Source organism: Solea senegalensis, linkage group LG2, assembly GCF_019176455.1.
Source record: "Solea senegalensis isolate Sse05_10M linkage group LG2, IFAPA_SoseM_1, whole genome shotgun sequence".
Taxonomy (NCBI): domain Eukaryota; kingdom Metazoa; phylum Chordata; class Actinopteri; order Pleuronectiformes; family Soleidae; genus Solea; species Solea senegalensis.
Window position 1 is genome coordinate 6,247,107 of NC_058022.1, and position 21,753 is coordinate 6,268,859.

The 21,753-nt window shown below is 40.4% G+C and overlaps 1 protein-coding gene across 2 annotated transcripts in view; it reads left to right on the forward strand.

Annotated features, from left to right (window-relative positions):
• Positions 1-2,226: 2,226 nt before the first annotated feature.
• The window catches only part of tfpia (tissue factor pathway inhibitor a), a 46,754-nt gene continuing 27,227 nt past the window's right edge, over positions 2,227-21,753 (forward strand). Inside the window, exon 1 of one of the 2 annotated variants that reach the window (XM_044013663.1) lies at positions 2,227-2,384. In XM_044013663.1, coding sequence (XP_043869598.1) covers positions 2,297-2,384 — 88 coding nt within the window. In that variant the 5' untranslated portion in view covers positions 2,227-2,296. The remainder of the gene's footprint in view (positions 2,385-21,753) is intronic. The other variant, XM_044013672.1, reaches the window with a different exon arrangement.

Genomic DNA, 21,753 nt, shown 5'->3' on the forward strand with positions numbered 1-21,753 from the left:
AGCAGTTAAGTAGGTATTTAAATCACAAACATCAGGGCTTTACAGGATGACACCAATCTCTAATCTCCATTTAAAAGGGGAAGAACGCATATTACAATTTTTCATGCACAGTTTTCCTCAACCATCCGTGTTTAGCATAACGTGTTACAATCACTGTCGTACTTATTAGCACAGTGTAATAAATTAATCCCAGTCAGAAAGTGCAGGCTGCCACAGTTTTGGCAAACTGCAACTTCAAGGTGTGTGTGTGTGCGTGTGCCATCTCACTGTCAAAATTACCCTGTGTGTGTGTGTGTGTGTCACGAGCCGAGGCCTGGAGGAGCTGAAAGGAGTCTCAGACCTTCTTCAAAGTCCATTACTCTGGTCTGCGGGATTTACTGAATGGATCTGACAGCTGAGTTTGGATAATGGGCTTCTCATGAAAATTTCTCATCACTGTGGGATGAATCACTGTCGACTGAAAGTGTTTGTGGAGAGGTTGAGAAGATGCAACCTGGGGCCCGCTCGCTACATTTCATCAGCTCCCAAGAGAGTGTCAGAGAGTGAAGATGCGGAAGCGAGTGCACCTGATGAACAGCCGGCCTTTACACATGCTCTCCACTCTTTTTTTTTATTATCCTTAAAAGGGACAGACTGTGGAATGTGGCATTATGTACTGGTGAAGTTGCTTGTAGCAGCTGAATATCCCTCACCCAGCCCTTTACTGTAACAATTCATACAGTCAGGTGATGCACACTACTACACAAACGTGTTATTAAGTATTTAACGCCGAGCATATCGTAGACGATACTTTGCATTACCGTAATTTACGTGACAGTTTGTGCTATCGGAAAAATTCCAACAGTTTCTGAAAGCTGAGAAGTTGCACGTCAAATGCATCGCGTGGGTATTACGGTAACTTCACTCGTGCTGTTTCAGGAAGCTGGAGAATCAGCTTCTTTGTCAACAGGGAGGAGAGAGTGGGAAGAACATCCGTACATAGTTTCCATTTGTTGGCCTGTTTTTGCACATCGAGAGACAAAGACTGTAGTAAATATGTTTCATACTGTTACAATTTCAAATGTAACGCGCAACATCTGTTCTGTGCATTTACAACTGCAGTGTTTTTCTAAATAAACCTTTATGCTCTTCTACATCCTAAATTGTTAAAACAGTATTTCAACATGCAGTAAAATTATAAATAACTGCCAGATATTGAAAGTTATTCTGGAAAAATTGACAAAAGCACTTTTCTGGTCCTCATGGTTAAAAAAAGCAAAAATGTCCATCCTCATTTGGTAACAGCATTAAGCAGTAATGTGTTACTCAGTTATATTTTACTGTAATATTATAATACCACAGTCCAAGAAATAAAATAAAATAAGTGATGACATGATAGGTTTTTAGCAGCTTTGGCTTCAATCAGCCAACACATAGTCATTCTGCGGCTGTGAGACATGAATGCTTGTGGTGGACTTTCCTTTTTACAACTTGGGACAGTGCTTAATATTATTTATATCATCACTGATAGTGTGAATCACTGAAGCGTTGAGTGAATGAAAGACCTTAATAAAAGAAACAAAATAGAAGGCACTGTGACTCTGTCCCAGAGCTCCATGATGTTCAGTGACAATGTTCTCCCTCCTTCCTTCCTAACCCAAACCCATATTAATCATAATGATAATAATTATTATCATTATCATTATTAATATTGTTATTATAATAATCCCAAGTTACTAGATCACCATTTGCTTTAGTCTTTTAGAGGCTACCACATGTAGAAAACAGTAAAAGTTGGGCAAAACCTTTCTTTTTGCTTTGATAGGCTGCCATACAATTCATTAAACATTGATGATTCAGTTCCAAACACGTGTTGTTCACCACTCTTTGAAATCAAAAGATGGAACTTTTTTTTAAGCTTTTTATACCAAGTAATAAGTAATATTACTAAATAATAATAATAATGATAAAACTCTGCCTGAGTAACTTGCTCAAAGTTCATGAACAGTGAATATTGGTGATTTGTTGAGGATAATGAGATTATTGGAATTTACTTTTTCATTAAATTCTCCAATAAAAGCTATAACTCGGGGGAAATTCCCATTTCAGTAAGTTAAGATAAAAAAAGTGACTTTCAATTTCACTCTGCCTGCAGACCGCACACTGTTATCAAACGGAAGTACACACCCACTCTCCCACACACACACGCGGGATCGCGCACATACAGCACCAGCCCTTCAACTTGATGAAGTTTCCCTCTTAACTTTAGTTTCAGCGCGGACCAGTCGTCAGCAGCAGCAGCAGCAGCAGCAGAAGAATGTCTTTGTCAAGCGGTTGGTGGATTTTGTGCGCAGCTTCGCTCTCCTGCGTTGCCCGTTTTGGGTCTTGCCAAAGACATAGACAAGGTAAGATGGTGAAATTGAAATAATAAATAAATATTTGTGAAGTTTAGATGTGTATCCTGCCAGTTTGCCTGAACTGAACTGTTGCGCTGCAGCAGAGGGACAAAGTTTCACTCGCGAAGCTCGTGCGTAAATGCGCACGGAGAAGACCTTGTTTTTATTTTTTTTCCTCCCAGTTTCTTGTTTTTCAGTTTATATTATTATGATTATTATCATTATTGTTGTTGTTGTTGTTGTGGCGTTACTTCGTTTTTGTCCTTTTTGAAACTGAATGACTCCACTTAAAAAAAAAAAAATTTATATATATATATATTTTTTTTAATTAAGTGACAATTACACGCAACAGCTTTCACAAACTAATACACGTCGAGTGAAACTCACTCCCACTGCTAATGATGCAGGGCTCGGTTTGTTTTGCTTTGTTGTGGTGGAGGCCCTTTTATATTATCTGTACTACTGTGGGCAGAGATGTGGCGTCATGAGGCCAAAGTCCAGTTCTCAGGACGGCCACGACCCACACCTGAATCGCCTGGCACCTCCTCCTGTCTTGTCATGTTGCAACAGCAGCCTGCAGACGCTGATGAGCCTGTTGGGAGCGATCTGTTACAAATATAACAAGATGCAAAAGGGCTCAGAAAAGGTAGAAGCAGCTGTGGTTCCAAAGAGCAGGAGAGGGCAATTACTGAGCTGCTCTCACTTCACTAATGAAAGCTACATAGTTAAGAGGACAGTTCAGAAAAGGTCATTCCATGAGTGTTGGGTTAGATAGTGGCTGTAGACAGAGGGGAAAAAAGTCAGTGATGAACTGCAACATTCACACTGCGTCTGTTTCTCTCTTCTCTTATCTCTTGGTGACATGCAGCTTGTTTTGTGCATCATTTCCCAGGATGGAGGGAACATTTCCAGGCCACCAACAGAATTTGTAATAAGCCTGTGAAACTCACATATGTAGGAAGAACGTTAACCAGGGATGGGCAATATGGGCAAAAACATAATATTTGGACTTTGACAGTATATAATAATATTTAGTCAATATCCTTTTATTTTTTTTATTTTGATTGTTAGTTAGTCCTTGGTTCTCAAACTGTGGTACGTGTTCCACTAGTGGTACACGAGAAAATCAGAAATACTGGTCAACTGTACATACTACCAGGGTATGTGATCGGAGTGGAAATTTGACCAGAGTGTGTAGAAAAAACAAATGGCAAAGAAATAATGATAAATGGATGATTAGAGAGCAAATGATCTTATTAGGAATAAATCAGCCTACTCTGAAAAGTCTGTAGCTGTCTTTGCTCGACCTATTTACACCACTGTATTTTAACGTTGCCGATAATGGCATTACTTTAAGAGCTCAATATTTTCTCAGGTGGTACTTGGTATAAAAAGTTTAAGGACTACTGGATGAAGTCATTAACTGTTGCTTATGATGTTTCAGGAAAACAACTCTTATTTCCTTTCAAGGAAAAATACCACTTGTACTTATAACTGAACTACAGAGGAGAAACAGTGAACTCTGGGTAAACATTCAGATGTTCTAGTTGAAGCAAACAATTCAAAGACACATGGCTAACCTGTGTGGCAGGGAGGATGTGAGTGAGAGGTGATGTGATCACGGTAGGCCCACTAGTGGTCACGTGACACTGTTGCAGCAAGGAGGGCTTCTGCTGGAGTTTCAGAGTGTTTTTTGCAAAGCAAGTTAAATACTCGATAATGTCAATTTACATGTCTTTAAAACAATAACAATCTCTTAAGTAAACCAAAGTTTTATTGTTGCTCTCTTCAGCATTCTGTTTGTAAATGTTCAACCATGACCTGACACAAGTTAGGGTTAGGGTTGGCACATGGTAACCGTGTAATGTTCCATTTGGAAGGAAAAAAGCCTGTCTTTTATACTTTGCCTCATGTTCATGGACTAATGTGCAGAACACTTAAAAACTTGAGCATATAATCTGTTTGGCAGACTTGAAATCTTGGCTTAAGGCATTGTAATAGAAAGCTGCAGCTGTTTTTTCTGAATTGGTTTTGATCTCTCCTTTTATGTATGTTTTTATGTTATGGCTACAGTATATGTGGACCCACTGTTTAAAGTTAACAAACGATATCGAGCAAATACCGACTCAATATAAAGTACCCGACTGCTTTTACCACCATTCCTGTAACACTAAGTATTATTCTAAAATAGATAAATCAGCCATTTCCAAGAGAACTGCAAATGTGAGCTGTTTTTGCCTGGTCTCCCTCATTAAATAAATAATGGCCAAAAAACAGACAAATAAAACCCAAATTTGACCAACATTTGTTATAATTATCTGTATTTTAAGATGTCTGACTATCACCATCGACCACTGGCACATTTTCTTTACATTCACTGAGCTGCCAAACTGTTTTAAGTTGCTGAGTTTGGCACATTTAGTGCCTGATTTCCTAAAGCTTTTCTTCTTAATCTTGGTCTCTTTTTAAGCTCCCTCATTTTCTTTTTCTTTTCATCTGCCTGCATCAGTCACCGGCCCTTGTGGCCCATCAGCCACGGCCCACCGACTCTTCCCGCTCTTTTGATTAGCCTCACTGGGCTGATCTGAAGCATAGAAATTCCCTGGCCAAAATGAGTCCCACTCCATCCCCGATCTGACCAAATGAGTTCTGAGCCTTCAGGACAATTATTGCAAATACTGATGAGCAGATGAGCAGTTGTTTTTGGTCTTTGTATACTTGAGGTAAAGTTTGGTAAATTATATTTAGATTGGGATTATGGTCTGTTTTAATAATATCAACTATTAGATCAAGTGCATTTATTAAGGTAAGAAAGGTCAAAGTGATAGTGGCTCAGTGTCATCATTGAACAAGAAGGTGAAGGTTTTCATTCTCCACTCTGCTGGTTCTGAAAGATGTGTGATAGAAAAAGAGCTTGATATTGATGCACTGAATTATTGCGTTAATGAATGGCAAACATTTTGTGAAAAGCAGTGCTATATAATTAAACACTATTTATTTACCAACATACACTGTAAAGTTATTCACATGCATTCCATCACACATACACCTAAGTACACAGTAAATTACCAATGACACAACTTGTGACAATTGGTTTGGCAAGAGAGTAAAACTGCCATTATATGTATATTGTAATGCTATATGGGGCTGCAAATAATGACAGTTTTCTTAATTGATTAATCCATTGATTACTTTTTTGATGAACTCTATAAAACGTCAGAAAATGTTGATCAAAGTTTCCCAAGGCTCAAAATGAGGATGTTCTCAAATGTCTTGTTTTGTGCACAAATATTATTCAGTATTAATCATTTCTTTGTTATATGGAGCAAAGAAACCAGAAAAGATTAATATTTAAGAAGCTGAACATGGTTGAGAGTTAATTGATTAATCGTTGCAACCCTGAATATTATCATATCTGAATGACCCCGTTCAGACTGGGGGCTGTGACGTATGCCATAAAGTAGAATTTTGTAGTTCTTTTTGTATCATCAAGGTGCTGACCTGAACCAGAAATTGATATTTAATTTAAGGAATTTGCAAACAACAAATATCCTACAAAGTAAAATGGAATGAAAAGAACACATTACAATTTGTCATTACTGGGGATCAACGGAAGTACATCTTATGCCATAGGTTGTGTTCATATTGATTAACACTACTTTTAACTATTTGCACATCATCTTGCTGTAGCTGCTTGTAAGACAATGAAGCACTAACTAACTGAGTCTCTTTGCAGTGTAACATCAGTATCACTGGTAGCTTCACTAATCGTCTTGCGGAGGCGTAAACACTCTTGTCTCATTAATTTGTGGAGAAATTTAATTAGATGCTCACTTGCTGTTTGAAGTAATCCTTTTTTATTTGGAACCCTCAGGCCACAGAGAGGGAGGAAAATGTAGCGTGTGCTATCCTAATGTTTATGTGGAGAGGCTCTAGAATAGCACTGACCCAACCGGTCATTGGAAACCATACTGAAAGTGCAGTGATTGTAAGCTGTAGGCTAATATTTTCTGGACTGAAAGCATTAGCGCTCACTGGGCACTTACTCTGGTGTTATATGCAGAGGCTTAATGAAAAGAGTGCATACAATCATGCAGTGCCCAACTCTCTGTCTGTTCTGTTTGCACACTGTCATTTCTTATTTGAGATGTAATATCTTTGCTTTCGTTGTTTCAGGTTGTTTTACTTAAATGTTCCTGTTTTAATTAATATTTTTCACTGAATGCAAGTTTTTGCTTTCTACGTCAACAAGTGCAATTATTTTATGACTTCTGCAATCTTTGAGGACCACAAAACCATCAATCCATCCAACAAATAATACCATGTTCCCATACCAGCTAGGCGATTAATAATTCTGGAACTCAGGAACACTTTTCCAACTGTAAAACACAAATTCCATGGCCTTATTGAAATGGGTGACCTGGAGCTTTCATGTTTTTTCTTTAACTCAATTTTCAATATTGAAGAATCATCACCTTGGTTTAAGGCAGTTTTACCATTTCTTCATGCAACTATTTGATATGTAAGACTATAAAGAGACAGAGACGTTTTGTTCTGGGGGAGGGCAGGGGGAGACAACATGTCTCAGTCTACAGCCTGTCAGTAGGGTTCCAAATACCAACTATTACATCAAAGTCACTTTTCAAAAAGATACAAGGATAACATCACATGAAAGCGCCTCTTAGAATACCGAAAAGAAGAGGAAGAGTGTATTGTGAATGCCGATAACAGCAGACTGGGATGGAGAACTTTGAGCTGTGATAACGAACTTAGAACTGTGGAGAGTAGCATTACACCTCTCAGTGTACAGCCTGCCAGAAATAATAATAATTATCATTATTATTATTAGTAGAAGAAGATTATCAGAGCAGACACAAACACTGGAAAGGAAGGAAACAAGTGTATACTCTATTCTTTGCGAAGATGCCAAAGAAGGGAAAGCGGACCCAGACTGGGAAAATGCGATGGAGAAAGGTGAACCTGGTGAATCCACTGTTGAGCCCATATTCTTTTGAACAGCAGGTATTGATGGCAACAGACGACAACTCAGCAACAGCTCCCTCAGACACGCTGGTTCAGTTTCTCCATGGACAGACATTTCAGGTCCATGGCACAATCCAGGCTGCACAATCTTCTATTCTCCAGTCCCCACAGGTTCAGGATCTACAGCTCTACACCATAGTAGAAAGTGAGCACTCACAGGACTCAGTAGACAGTGTGACTGACCCTCAGATTCGCAGAGAGCTCCTGTCACGACGTCCTTCATACAAGAAAATCCTCAACGACCTTTTATCAGACATGCCAGCAGTCCCTCATATCAAGGAGGAAAAAGTACAGGAGGATTCATGTGTTGCTGTTGCCACACCGGCAATAACCACTGTTACTGTCCCCACAAAACTCTATGAGAACAGCAGCAGCCAATACGTTGTAAATACACAGGGAGAGGCTGTTCGCATGGATAATGATAGTGCAAACTGGGTCCAAGGCATTAAAAATCTGACCAATACCAACACAGAAGTGTCTGCGCAGACTAAAGCTACAATCCAGGATGCACACACCAGCAATGTTCCCAAAAACCATGTGGTTGCCCAAGCTGTCTCTGGAGAGGTCCAGGCATTTCAGGTCCAGACAGCTCCTACTAATACAATTGCCCCTGAAGAGGTCAGAGCTTTTGCCCCTGCCCTCCCAACTCAGGGTACCACAGGGAAGGTTACCCGCAAACGAAAGGTCCCCTTTAAGAACGAGAATGAGAGGCCACAGGGCAATGATCCAGATGTAGATCCAAAACGACCCCCTGCCAAACTGGCTCGACTGAAACAAAATAAAGCGGAACCCTCGGCCCAGAATAGGAGCCAGAAGAAGAGTCCCATGGCTAAAGACCAGGACAAGAGCTGGCACAGCTCAGGGAGCCTGCTACCGCTGTTCTGTGTGGTGGAGCACAGTCAAAACCAGTTGGAGGGAGACAAAAAAGAGGTACATGCTGAGTTTGTGTTGGTCAAGAAAGATCTGCTGTTTAACCAGCTCATAGAGATGGCCCTGCTTGCTCTGGGCTACTCTCAGAGCTCTGCCACACAGGCTAAAGGCCTGATTCAGGTTGGCAGTTGGAACCCAGTGCCTCTGACTTGTGTAACAGAGGCTTCTGATGCCACAGTAGCAGATATGTTGCAGGATATTCACCATGTAATTACCCTCAAAATACAGCTACACAGCTGCACCAAGTTGGAAGACATTCCACCTGAGGAGTGGACACACTTCACAGTGAGAAAGGCTCTAAGGGATCTCCTCAAGGACATGAGCCAGAGTTCCCTGGCCCAGAAGAGCCCACTGTCCCAGAGTATGATATCATCCATAAAAAACTGTGCTCATTATTCAAATGTCTCAGCTGGCAAGTGTCATGAGTTTGGTCGATGGTACAGGCTCTTTATGAAGACCAAATGCATCAAGGAGATTGACAGTTTTCCTGAGCAGTCTACACAAATGACCCCTAACAAAGAGCAAATCACAGACAGCCTCTCTGAGCAGAACTCAACCATTATATTCTCTCAAGGAGAAATCAACGAATGAGCTCCCCAAGCAGGTGCACTGAAGACCAGGGGTCCTATGTTTTCCCCTTTTTTGGGGGGCCGGGGGACTATTTTTGTTGCTGAGATTTGTATTTGAGTTGCTGGATGCTTGAATTTGCGCAAATGGAATGAATAAAGTACGTATTTATCTATCTATCCATCTAAATGTTCTTGCTTGCTTGTGTAAATCTAGCTACATTAACTGTAATATATGTCTGTCTGTTTGTTAATGTCCGACGGGGTGCTTGAAAAGCTTCAAAATTGGCAGGTGACTTTCTAAGGGCACCAGTGTGTGCATTCCCGACTTTGATGTTGTTAGGATGCAAAACGCAAGAGATTTTGGCAGAAAGGTGATTATTTGCCAACAGTGCCACTTCTGCTCCCTCTCACAAAGCTCCCAGCTTATAGCACACTTTCGTCAGGTGTTTTAGGTGTTAGCTGCTAAAACAAACCCTGTTGATCACCGTGTATTGTACAGCACTTTAATCAAGCATAGATGACCCTCAAGGTTAGAAAAACAGGCCCATATTGAAAGGGTACTGCACCAGTGTGCCTTAAAACTAGACAAAAATGGTAAAACAATTGACAAAACTGGCCAAACTTTAAGAACTTTAAGATTTTTTAAAGCAAATTTAAGAATTTATACCTTTGAATTAGAATTGATTACATTTGCACACAAACCAATGTAACCCATCATTACCCTCACTGGTAGTAAACTCAAACTGTGCAGGAAAAGTGCAATTCACATCTGCACCAGGGGAGCACTGGGGGTTTTATACCTTGCTCAGGACCATCTCAATCCTTGACTTGTTGGTAATTTGAACCAGAAATGTATAATATCTTATTAAGTTAGATCTTTTTTTGAGTGCAAAAATTGCTTGCCAAGATCGTTTTTCTTTTTAGACAAAAAATAAGTTTCCCAGAAACAAGTCTTTTATGTTTCCTTGAAAATCAATGTTTGCAGTGCAGGCCTTAACCCAAATGAAGAGGCAGTCCAAGCTCTGTCAGCTCAACTGGGCCTGCCCAAGCACATCATCTGCAGCTTCTTCAACAGCTAGGACCATGGACAGTTTGTCCATGGACAGGTGTTTTAGGAAGCGAAAGTTCAAAACAACCAACACACAAACAAAAACTCCTTCCAAGTAGACAAGAGCAGGAAGGTCACACTAATGGGACGAATGACACTACCCTGCCAATCTGACATATTACACAAGTACTCATTCACACTGTGTTCCTAGATCAGATATCCGATATGTGGCCATGTAACCTGAACAAGAATCGTCTTTGTCTCAGAAAGCCATTATAACTGCATGAAAAGTGTCATATTTCCTGTAAATATCAGTTTTCATCTTACTGATCACAGTTGCCTTTTCACACCAACCCCAAACGTGAAATGGATTGCTCCCAACACATCATCATTGTAGATCCCCATAATAAATTGTGAATTTCACCCAAGGAGAGCCTCTCGCTCATACATTGCTTGTGTAGATATCTTCTCCCTTTTGGGGTTACCACAGCTGATCATCTGCCACCATTTTGCCCTATCCCTTTTGTCCTCTTCTGTTACACCAATTGTCCTCATGTCCTCCCTCACAACATCCATGAACCTTCTCTTTCTCTTTTTGTCCTGCCCGGTAGCTCCATCGTCAACATCCTTTGTCCAATATCTTCACAGTCTCTTCTCTGTATGTGACCAAACCTTTCATCTCTTACTTTATTTACAAATCGTTCAACCTGAGCTGTCCCTCAAATATGCTCACTTGGTCACTCCCAACAAAAATCTCAGCATCTTCAGCTCTGTCTCCTGTCTTTTAGACAGTGCCACTGTCTCCAAGCCATACATCATAGCTGGCCTCAAGACTATATTATAGACCTGCCCTTCCACTTTTGCTGACTCCTGCTTGATTTCAACCGTCAACCTGTCAGTCATCATTGCAAACAAGAAGGGACTCGGAGCTGATCATTGATGCAATCCCACCTCTATCTTGAACCCATCTGTCCTCATACATGTCCTCTACCACCCTCACATACTTCATTGCAATCCCGACTTCCTCCACTTGTGTACATAATGTTTCCAGTTGTCTTTGTCACATGGCAATAAATTTGAGTAAGTAATATGGTGTATACTGTGGCTTACATATTTACTATAATTGTTGCAGGCATATTGTAATGTTCAAAAGAGTTCAGAAGTTCAGCTTGAGTCATTTGTGAATGAATATAATGTAAAGGACCTCTCAATGAGGGAACCACTGCAACCCAGGTCAACCTGCGTTTTGGTTCTGAGAGGTGTAATGCTGCCCTCCAAAGTTATACATCACAGTTCTTCTCACCCCAGTTTCATCTCCGCAGTGTCATCCTAATCTCATCCTTTTTAATAGCAGTTCAATGTTTTTCAACATAGCTCAAAATACTCCGCCCAACTGCTTTCTCATCTCCTCAGTCTCTCCTCCATTCTCATCCTCATTCTTTTATCCTCATTCTCATTCTTTAATCCATCTGGATTCTTCCTCTCTCTTACAGCTCCTCTCCTTTCTGTATTTTCTTCCTATGGGAAATTAATGGTGAAGGCAGATCAAAGGCAACATTACTGATTAAAAATAAATACATAGACAGACAGACACGGCAAGAGTACTTGGCATCTCCACCTGCATTTTATGGGGAAATATTGTAGTTTTAGTAAGGGTTCTAGTAAGCTGTAGGATGAGTTTTGTGGAAAACAATCTGATGAAAGAAGAAAATACACCTAAGTGGAAACATTACTGCTGACCTTTGATCTCAAGTGGAAGTAACAAAATAATTAGGTTTTATATACCAACTGGTATATCAAAGTCACAATATAAAGGATATTAGGAGGGTATTGCATTAAAGCAACCAGTTGTATGGTTTGGCATTACATACAGAGGAAGCGAGTGTATTTTGAAGATGCAAAGGAATTGCACCACAGGGGATTATCGGAGAAGACAAACACTGAGAGAAGGCCGAAAGGAATGAGATAAGTGTATACTCTATATCCTTTGTGAAGATGTCGTGGAGGGGAAAGCAGTCCCAGGGCCAGAAAATGCAATGGAGAAAGGTGAACCTGGTAAATCCACTGGTTGGCCCATATATCTTTGAACAGCGGGCGTTAATGGCAGGTCTCACCTCAGCAACAGCTCCCACAGACAGGCTGGTCCAATATCGCAATGGACAGACCACGGTCCATGGTGCCATACAGGCTGCACAATCTTCTATTATCCAATCCCCAGAGGTCCAGGATGTACAGATCTACACCCTAGTAGAAAATAAGCATTCACAAGACAATGGGACTGATCTTCAGTACCACAGAGAGACTCTGTCACAAAGCCCTTCATACTCGGAAATCCTCAACAACCTTTTATCAGACATGGCAGTGGTCCCTCATATCAAGGAGGAAAACGTGGAAGAGGACTCATCTGTTGCGGCTGCCACACCCAAAATTGCTGTTACTGTCCCCACACAAGTCTATGAGGAGAGCAGCAACCAATGCATTGCAAAAACAAAGGAGGAGGCTCTTCATAGTAATATTATAAACTGGGTTCAGGGTATTAAAACTCTAACCATGCCCAATGTAGAAGCAGCGGCCCAGCCTAGAGGTATGATTCAGGATGCACAGACCAGCGATCCTCACAGAAACCAGGTAGTAGTCCAACCTGCCTCTGGTGAGATCCAGGCATATCAGAGTCAGGCATCCCCTGCCAGCACGATTGCCCCTGAGAAGGTTTCTGCCTCTGCCCTTCCAACCCAGGGTGCCACAGAGAGGGTCAAACGCAAACGCAAGATCCATGTCAAGAACAGTGAGAGGCCACAGGCTGACTCTCTGTTTGAAAGAGCCAAGAAATCAAAGGGAAATGATCCAGATGTAGACCTCAGACCACCCCCTGTCAAATTGGCTCGAATGAAACAAAACAAAGCAATACATCAGGCCCAGGATAGGAGCAAGAAGAAGAGTGCCGTGACTAAAGACGAGGACAAGAGCTGGCACAGCTCAGGGAGCCTGCTACCGCTTTTCTGTGTAGTGGAGAGTCAAAATCAGTTAGATGGAGACAGAAGAAATGTATATGCCGAGTTTGTGTTGGTCAAGAAAGATCTGCTGTTTAATCAGCTCATAGAGATGGCCCTGCTTGCTCTGGGCTACTCTCAGAGCTCTGCCACACAGGCTAAAGGTCTGATTCAGGTTGGCAGTTGGAACCCAATTCCTCTGTCTTGTGTAACAAATGCTCCTGATGCCACAGTAGCAGACATGCTGCAGGATATTCACCATGTAATTACCCTTAAAATACAGCTACAAAGCTGCCCCAAATTGGAAGACCTTCCATCTGAGCAGTGGACACACTTAACAGTGAGAAGCGCTCTGAGGGATCTCCTCAAGGACATGAGTCAGAGTTCCCTGGCTCAGAAGTGCCCACTGTCTCAAAGTATGATATCATCTATTAAAAACTGTGCTTGTTATTCAAATGTCTCAGCTGCCAAGTGTCATGAGTTTGGTCGATGGTACAGGCTCTTTATGAAGACCAAATGCAACAAGGAGATTGGCAGTTTTCCTGAGCATTCTGCACATGTGACCCTCAACCAGCAACCTATCACAGATAGTTTCCCTGAGCAAAGGTCAACCATTCTTTTCTCTCAAAGAGAAGCCACCATATGTGCTCCCTCAACCAGCAGACTGTACCCTCCTGGGCTGGTAACCCAACCTCTCAGCTCCCAAATGGATAACCAGCAGCCAGTTACGAGTCAGGTTCTAAACCAGCAGTATGCTGTCAGATGCATGCTAGCTTCCCAGGGTCTGTCGCCATCACCACAACAGTATGTTAACTACTCCACTATGATAGCTCCTGTTAAGGTCTTCTCCAAAGCCCCTGATTCCCAAGCGCCTCAGCAGGGACAGTGCAGACAAGGGGGAGCTCCAGACAAACCAGACAACTGCAGTCTCCTCTGAGGAGCACAATGATGTACCAAGCGTGCAGCTATCTCGCAAGCCATATCTTCCTTGGTTGCTTTTAACAGTAGCGAGAATGTGCTGTCAGAGATGCATATGGAGGAGGACCAAAAACACTCGCAGACCAAGCACACCTTGCAGCAACTCAGTGAAACAGAGAGGGAAAACATCTACCAGGAGGAGCAAAGAAGAAGCCTAATTGGATTCAGCCCCAGTTGCAGCAACATTTCATCAAGGAGATACAGAATGAGATAAAGAGAGCCAACGTGTCACATGCTGTGTTTGCTAAAGTGTCTGTCGGCTAGAGTAAGGGCTTGTGTGCGAGCTGCTACACTGTAAAGACGATCCGAGCCTAGAGAACCAGACTCTTTGGGTGGACCTGTGTATGATCCACTTTTTTGTCAGACTGCCTCAGACTCGGTGAGATTATGTCCATGAACTGGAGCGCCTTTGTTCATGTTTAACCCATCTTTAACCCATCAATCCCTCCAGTTGACATGCTGTAGTTTTATACCAGAGATCTTCCTTACTCTACCTTTACTTTATTGAACTAATCTGATCCATTTGAGGCAGAAAGTAACAGTGACTATACTATTGACAGATAATGTTACTAAACGACTACTTTGTGTTGGTACGTTTAGAATGATATGAACAATCCCCAGATAATATTTACCTATTTAAAAAAGAATGTCTTTGGTTGGCTAATGTAAATTCAGACCTGTTAATACCACAAATGTCTTGTAGCACTGCCAGTTTAATTTTCTATGATCTTTACTGCCAGTCTCCTTTGAGCATGTTCCTGCACTGCAAAATAAATCAATAAATGAAAGAATTGATGATCAATGATCAATTGAATGGCATCTTGAAACTTCTTGAAAGTCGAGCTCTTTTTTTCTTTACTATTGTTGTGCTTATGAACAAACAACTTTGCCTCTGAACACATCATAGTTTACATAAAGTCTCTGAAAGTACTGCATTGAGTTGGGTTTAAAAATGTAACCACAGGGTGTAGTGGTTAGCGATGTTGCCTTGCAGCAAAAAAACGGGGGATCACGACCCAATTGAAAGAACTGACTTGATTGTGTGTTTGTTGCAGTTTAATTAGTGTCAAATTCTAACATATTTTTAGCAGTGTTAGCAGCATAGTTACTCCAGACCAAAAGGGACCTGTATCCACATTATTATAGGCGTGCCTGTTCTCACTCTGAGAACAGGCACCCTTATGGAGAACTGTAATAATCTTTCAGATCACTTGAATTAAATGATGCTGAAAGGTTTATATAGAATAATTCATATATTAACACCAAAAAATCCTGCCTGTACCTTTAAAAATACAGCGGTAACAAAAATATAGATGTGGTCCAGTTTAGATGACAATGAGTGCAGTGTTTGGACAGCAGAGTCTGCCATGGGGATACATCATTAGTGTAGCTTAAAGGAAAAAAAAAATGGGAAGGATAATTCACATTTTTCACAGGGTGCATGAGGGTGAATGACACCAACAGGGATACCAATTAAGGATGTGGTTCTGTTGCGCATGTCTCCATGACTCACTCGCTTTGTTTTGTTTAAAAAGATAGTGGTATCGTGTCCAATCCTTAAACATTTCTGCAGCAGCAGAGTTGGACTGGTTACTGCAAACAGATAAAGCTATGGAAGGGTTTCCCATGAGTCATAGTAATAATGAAAATATATTTAAGCATCTGTTTCAGGAAGTGATGTGTCTTCTAGGATACTGAACTTGTGGGAGATAACACGTTATTTATAAGTCACACCAGTGAAATGGGGAATGCCCAGATGCCCAAATTAAGTATTTCCTGTTGGTTCATAACATCTTCCATTTCATATTTATTGAGGCCATCATGCACTTGGAAACACTCAGAGATTGTTTTCATTTCCTCTCCGTCAAGTTTCTTAGATTCCATCTTGGACAGCAATCAGTGGAATTTGTGGGACCTAATATTCATAAGTGTGTGCCTTTCCAAACCATATTTACTCAATTCACATTTCTACAAGCGTTCTCCTTTAAAATATCAACTACATCTTGAGAAAAAACTGAAGCGAACAGCATGTACCTCACGAGGGCTGTTTTTTTTTGTTTTTTTTAACAAAACATATTTTTTGATTAATTTGATGACTAGTTTGACATTTATTTTCCTATTAATTCCAATTAATTTGGCAATCAACTGCTACTAGAACACACTCACATTAGTGCTATGGATCAAGCCTGACTCTGTAAGAAGACAGGGTAGTGACGTAAGGAATTCTGGGAAATAAATGATGCTATGCTGTGCTGTGTTGCTCAAGTATTGTCCACTGCAAACACAGAGAAATGTGTAAGCATGCGTGCATGAAGTCACTCATCCATGTTGACCACAGTTAATCACACCTTGACTGACGAAGTAAGCTAACGTAGCAATGGCACTAAATTGGTGAGTACTAATGTAGTATTAAAGCTCCAGTGAGTAACTTCTGTTACGCCATAAGGAAGTCTGATTAATCACCAAAACACTGCCAATGTGTTCCTCTTTTTGTGGGCACTTCCTGGCATTTTTAGTTATATTCCATCTGTTTGTAGATTAAGTCAAAAGACAACATTATCCTACAAATTAAATGTACATCAAAGGCCTGAATTCTTACTGTGTAAATCTTGAGCCTGTTTTTCTTGATGTAATTGAAATGTCCCACCTCGCCTCATAGGATTGTTCTGCAGTGTAACTAAGCCTTGCGCTCAACCGAAGCAACTGAGGTCATTAGTGTGTACTGAAGGTTTAAGGGATTAAAGAAATACATGAATCAAGTCTGAACTTGCTGAAGTAGCACTCAAAGATAATGAACAAGTGATGTCTTGTGTTCACTCTGTGCCAGTTCAGACAAAGTGGGAGTGGACCTCGGGTGGCTTGTTTTTGACTGCTTGACGATGATGATCGTTGAAATTGAGCTTGCACTCAGCACTCAGATATTTGTCCACAGAAGAACTGTGTGGGCTAAAGGTGCCAATGTTCTGAAAATGGGTATTGATAGATATAATGTGCTCACCTCTGTCTGTCTTTACTTTCAGTCTTAACATTTTCAAAATTGAGAATGTGTTGAGGTTCAATTTGAGGACAAATACACACATTCCATGGCTTTTTCATCACCACACTATTTTATTAGGTAAGTAAGGTACTAAGTATTTCAGCTTTCTTTCTTTTCTTTGCAAACCTGGCTATCACTCAACAAAAGCATATGAGCAGATATTCAAAGAACGTCAACAAGCACTCTCTTTGACAGTTTTCCAAGGATTTTTACACAGAAAATTGTGCAGCTAATCATAATTGGAAAAACTGCATGAGTCATCCATCACATAAATACAAATAAATAAATTTCAAATGTTGCCAATGGAAGAACAAAAATAAGAGCTGTGTATTTTTTATTGAAGCTATGTGGCATTGCTTTGAAAAAGTGTGTGAATTTTTAATGAGCTATAAAAGTAACAACAGCAACAGCAGGCTTTTCTGGATTTCTCGGCAAGTGGAATATTTCAATATCCCAAATTGTAGACTACACATATTGTTTCTTAGATTCCCCACTGTGTGATTATGACAGTTGTTTTGTTAATGGTTTGCATGAAAGCTATATATTCTACTTGAATAACCCATATTATTGTAGTAGCTCTTTGTTTCTTGGATGCATGGTTTTAATTAAATGTCAGTCATAATCTTTGACTTTATGTGCTCCATTGCTGACAGAACACACCGTCTCTTTAAAACAGTAAATCAACAAAACGTTATTAGTTCCAGTTCTGCGGGTATTCAGAGGTTACAGGTTTCGCTCCAGTGAATCCTGTTAACATTTTCCGTTAAAGCCTCCAGTAATGGCAGGATCGCGGTGACTGTTTTGGGGAGGGACAGAAAGGAAATAAGGTCAATTTACTAGCCAGTTCAGTTCAGCTTAGTTTTCATATGATACAGATCAGATTTGATGGTTCATAACTGTGAAAGTGTCACGTATCTGACTTTTCTCTGAAACTGTGCACTAATGTGCACATCATCACCGACATGTACTGAAGTGGAAGATTGGATTGAGTCATCAAGACGATTCAAAAACGGAAGCTATGTGTGAAGTTATGAATGAATGAAGAGTCATCGATTTCAACATCTCTCCGCTGAATGATATCACTGCTCTCTCCCATCTTTCCGGGTCCATGACGAAAAAGCAAAAAGCCGTATTCCAATATCTTAATTCACATGATTGACACTCACTTGCTACGTTTTGTAGGTACACTGGACCCTTAATTAAGTGACAGGAAGATCCTCTGATTCATGGTTTGATGCATGACATTCAGAGATGGTCTTCTGCATAACTAGGTTGTAGTGATGGTTATTTGAGTTACTGTTTTAAATCATTTTCTCTTGTTTGGACCATTCTCTGTAAAACACAGAGATCGTCGGCATGAAAATGAAGATAAGCAGTTTCTGAAGTATTCAGTGGTGACTTAAATCAAGTTTCTTACTCACGCTGACGCTCAATTTGTACTTCAGCTTACACTCACACTCGCATTTAAACCTATTGTCAATTTGGAGTTTTCTCAATAATTCGAACACTAATAAACCTCATCTCCAGGAGAAACACTCTTTCAAGTTCAACTTTCGGTATCAGTGAAAATTACCAACAGCTATTGAAAGAAGTATATTCTCATTTGTACTGTCTGAATAAGAATCTTCTCTACAGAGAAGAGCCACCGTATCGATCCTCTCATTCCAATCCCGAGGGCATCTACAATTCAATCGCTTGAAAATGACATTTCAACAGATGAGCGGAATGAGCCACTTGCGCTCGCTCCCTGTCTGTCTGTCCCATTGATTCAGCTGTGTAATCACAGAGGAGGACTCTTACGACACAAATATTAATGACTGCAATCTGTTGAGTCCTCGAAGGTCCATTCAGTGTTTGACATTCCAAGAATCAAACTTCATAGTGGCTTTTAGGGTGTGGGTGTGTGTGTGTGTGTGTGTGTGTGCACTCTTTACTCCTGTGAAAGGGGGGGGGGTTCACTGTGTGCCCTCAGGAGCTGCCTCTCCAGCTGGATGTTGAAACTTGCTGATAATGATAACGTAAATAATGAAAACAAGCACCCATGAAAGCACCCATGTCTTATGATAACCAGCCTACACAAGTCCCGATGAGCCATGTTGCCAAGGCAGGACAAAGCTGTACACAAACACTAAGAGTGGCAAGAGAATAGACTTTATTTAAAAGGCTTAACGAAGTTCTCTTTATCATTTTTTGGGTTATTTATTGCCTTTTCAATCACTGCTGGACATCAGCGCTAAACCTATATATATATATATATATATATATATATATATATATATATATATATATATATATATATGCAGTATGTGTGTGTCTTTGCTTGTTTATAGGTCCAGTGTGTAATATTTAGCACAGTTTATTGGCAAACATTAAGTTTACTACCCATAAGTATGTTTGTGTAACTGTTGTTATAAAATAAAAACCATTTGTTTTTGGTTGCGTTGAAATAAGGCCTTTAAAAGTATGTACAATGGCTGCCATCTAATGCCATCTACTGACTATGCAAAGAAAGAAGAGTGACACCTTTTCTCACACACTGGAACTTTAAAGCCACATTGGACATTAACCCCCACCCACTACATGCACACACATAAATACTACCTTTTCTAATTTCTATCATTTTTTAATTGAAAAATGTTGAATGTTGAAAGACATCTTTGTTTTGTTTGTCACATTTAGGGCAAAGGTTTACATGAACTGAAGTAATCTTTGAGATTAAAACACCAGATTATCTGATGGGGAGTCAAATTTAAACTGCACTGTCAGTCGGACTAGAGTCGAACTGGCCTGCACAGACACCAGCCTTGGCTAGAACACGGAAATAATAGAAGCCATGACACCGAAGAATAAGATAACAGTGACATAGTCATGGCCAAATTCATTCATTCAAAGTCAGTTCAAAGAATTCAATATTGTGTTTAGTTTAGGGATGGTAGGAAGATATGCTAACAAGTAGCGGCAAGCTAAACCGTAAACTGCCAAATGCTAACAAGCTGAAAAGGTAGTGTGTCGCCAGGATTCACTAGAGTCAATCAATAGATTAGCCACAATGCATGTGGACAGAGACAGTAGTCCAACTGAAGTGTGTAGTATAGTGGAAATGTGCAGACTGTGGTTGTATCACTCTGTTGGCTTTGTGAACATGATATCTTGAGAATGCTGTAACAAATGTTCTTCACATTTGGCAAAAAGGAAAAACAAACAACTCAGAACTGAACACATTTTTGTGGACAAAGGTTAAAGATCAACCTCATGTTTTCATGTATGAATGTGGTATCATGGAACACCCATAGGCAATTTTACTACATCTGGCAGGAAGATATTATTTGGACTCGAGGAGGACCTGACCACTCGAGAACTTAGTGGTCAAAGTGCAATGTCTCTGTGGCCTTACAACCATTTGTTTTTTTTTTTACATTGTGTAAGTGTATTCAACTCCTCGAGAGATTATTTTAGAATTTGGCAGAAATCACTTTATTTACAGACTAAGATTTGCCACAGGTCAGTGTTTTGGGGTGATAGAACATGTGCCATGTGTGCGGGGGTCATCGAACAAAAGCTTTAAGTCAACAAATGTTTTGTGAGTCGAGAGAAACATCTTGAATCGACTAACTGGTCAGTGAAGGCATACAAGGCCTGTTGTCTCCGCTCTAGTTCATTCTTCAGTGGCATCATTTGAACACTCAATGCTTCATTGTCTGCTGTGTATTGATGATGCATTTAGGGGAACAGAGTTTTAGCTCACCTAAAAAGCTCACGACAAACGTGCCGCACAAGAGGTTGTTATAATTTCCACACGGTCGGTGCAGCAGTGGCTGGTGTTGAAAGGCCTGTGGTGGGCTTCTAATCTGTGGGAGTTATTGACTTTCTTAATCTGAAATGTTGTCTTTCTCTGATATTCTGACAGAAAATAATGTTGCCTTGTGGCATTCGGCACACGCGAGAAGCACTGCTCACACATACATGGTGATATTAAAAATGGGGAACAGGTTCCTACTGAAGTCATATTCAATTCACACTGAAGTGAGATAACTCGGTGTCCCAGTTTTGCAAAGACTGCAATACGTTTTAATATTAATGCTACGATAAAACAAAACAAAACACTCAAGAAAACAAACTTTGCAGCATATGTGTCTCCATTAAATGATAGGAACATCAATATTTCATCTTCACATAGACATGCACATTATCTCTGCTGTGCCTCAAACCAGCTATAAATAATATTACTGAGTGACAGATGGTGGATTCTGGGGGAATGTATGAAGAGGTGGAAATTGAACTTTGTTCAGCAGAAATCTATGCCAGCGTTCTCTCCCAAAGCCGTTGCATGCTACGATGTTGCATAAAGTTGTCAGTGCAAGTACAATCTCTGATTAGTGTTTTGTTGAGGCACAACATCCAAATGAATGGAGCCAGATATTATTGACCCATCACGCTCTTGCTTTACAGGCAGTTAGCGCTGAGCTTTACCTCCTTGTAAAACATTAAGGGCTCCTCAGTTTAGGCTATAAACATTTATATATATATTGTACAAGTGGTTGGTTTAGAATTATGTCTTCAGAGGTAATGTACTTGTGTTTGTGATGAGTGGACGGCTTTTAAAATTGTGTCATATTCAGTGGCAAGTCTTTACTTTATATGCCTTTTTTTCTTTTTTAGTTGCTGTTGCCGACTGCTTACAGGGTTTATGCTCACTAGAGTTCAAGCGTCCCCAAGTGGATCATAAATAATGTCAGAACTTCCTTGTGAGTACTGAGGTAATATTCCCTCAGTCTTAGAAGGG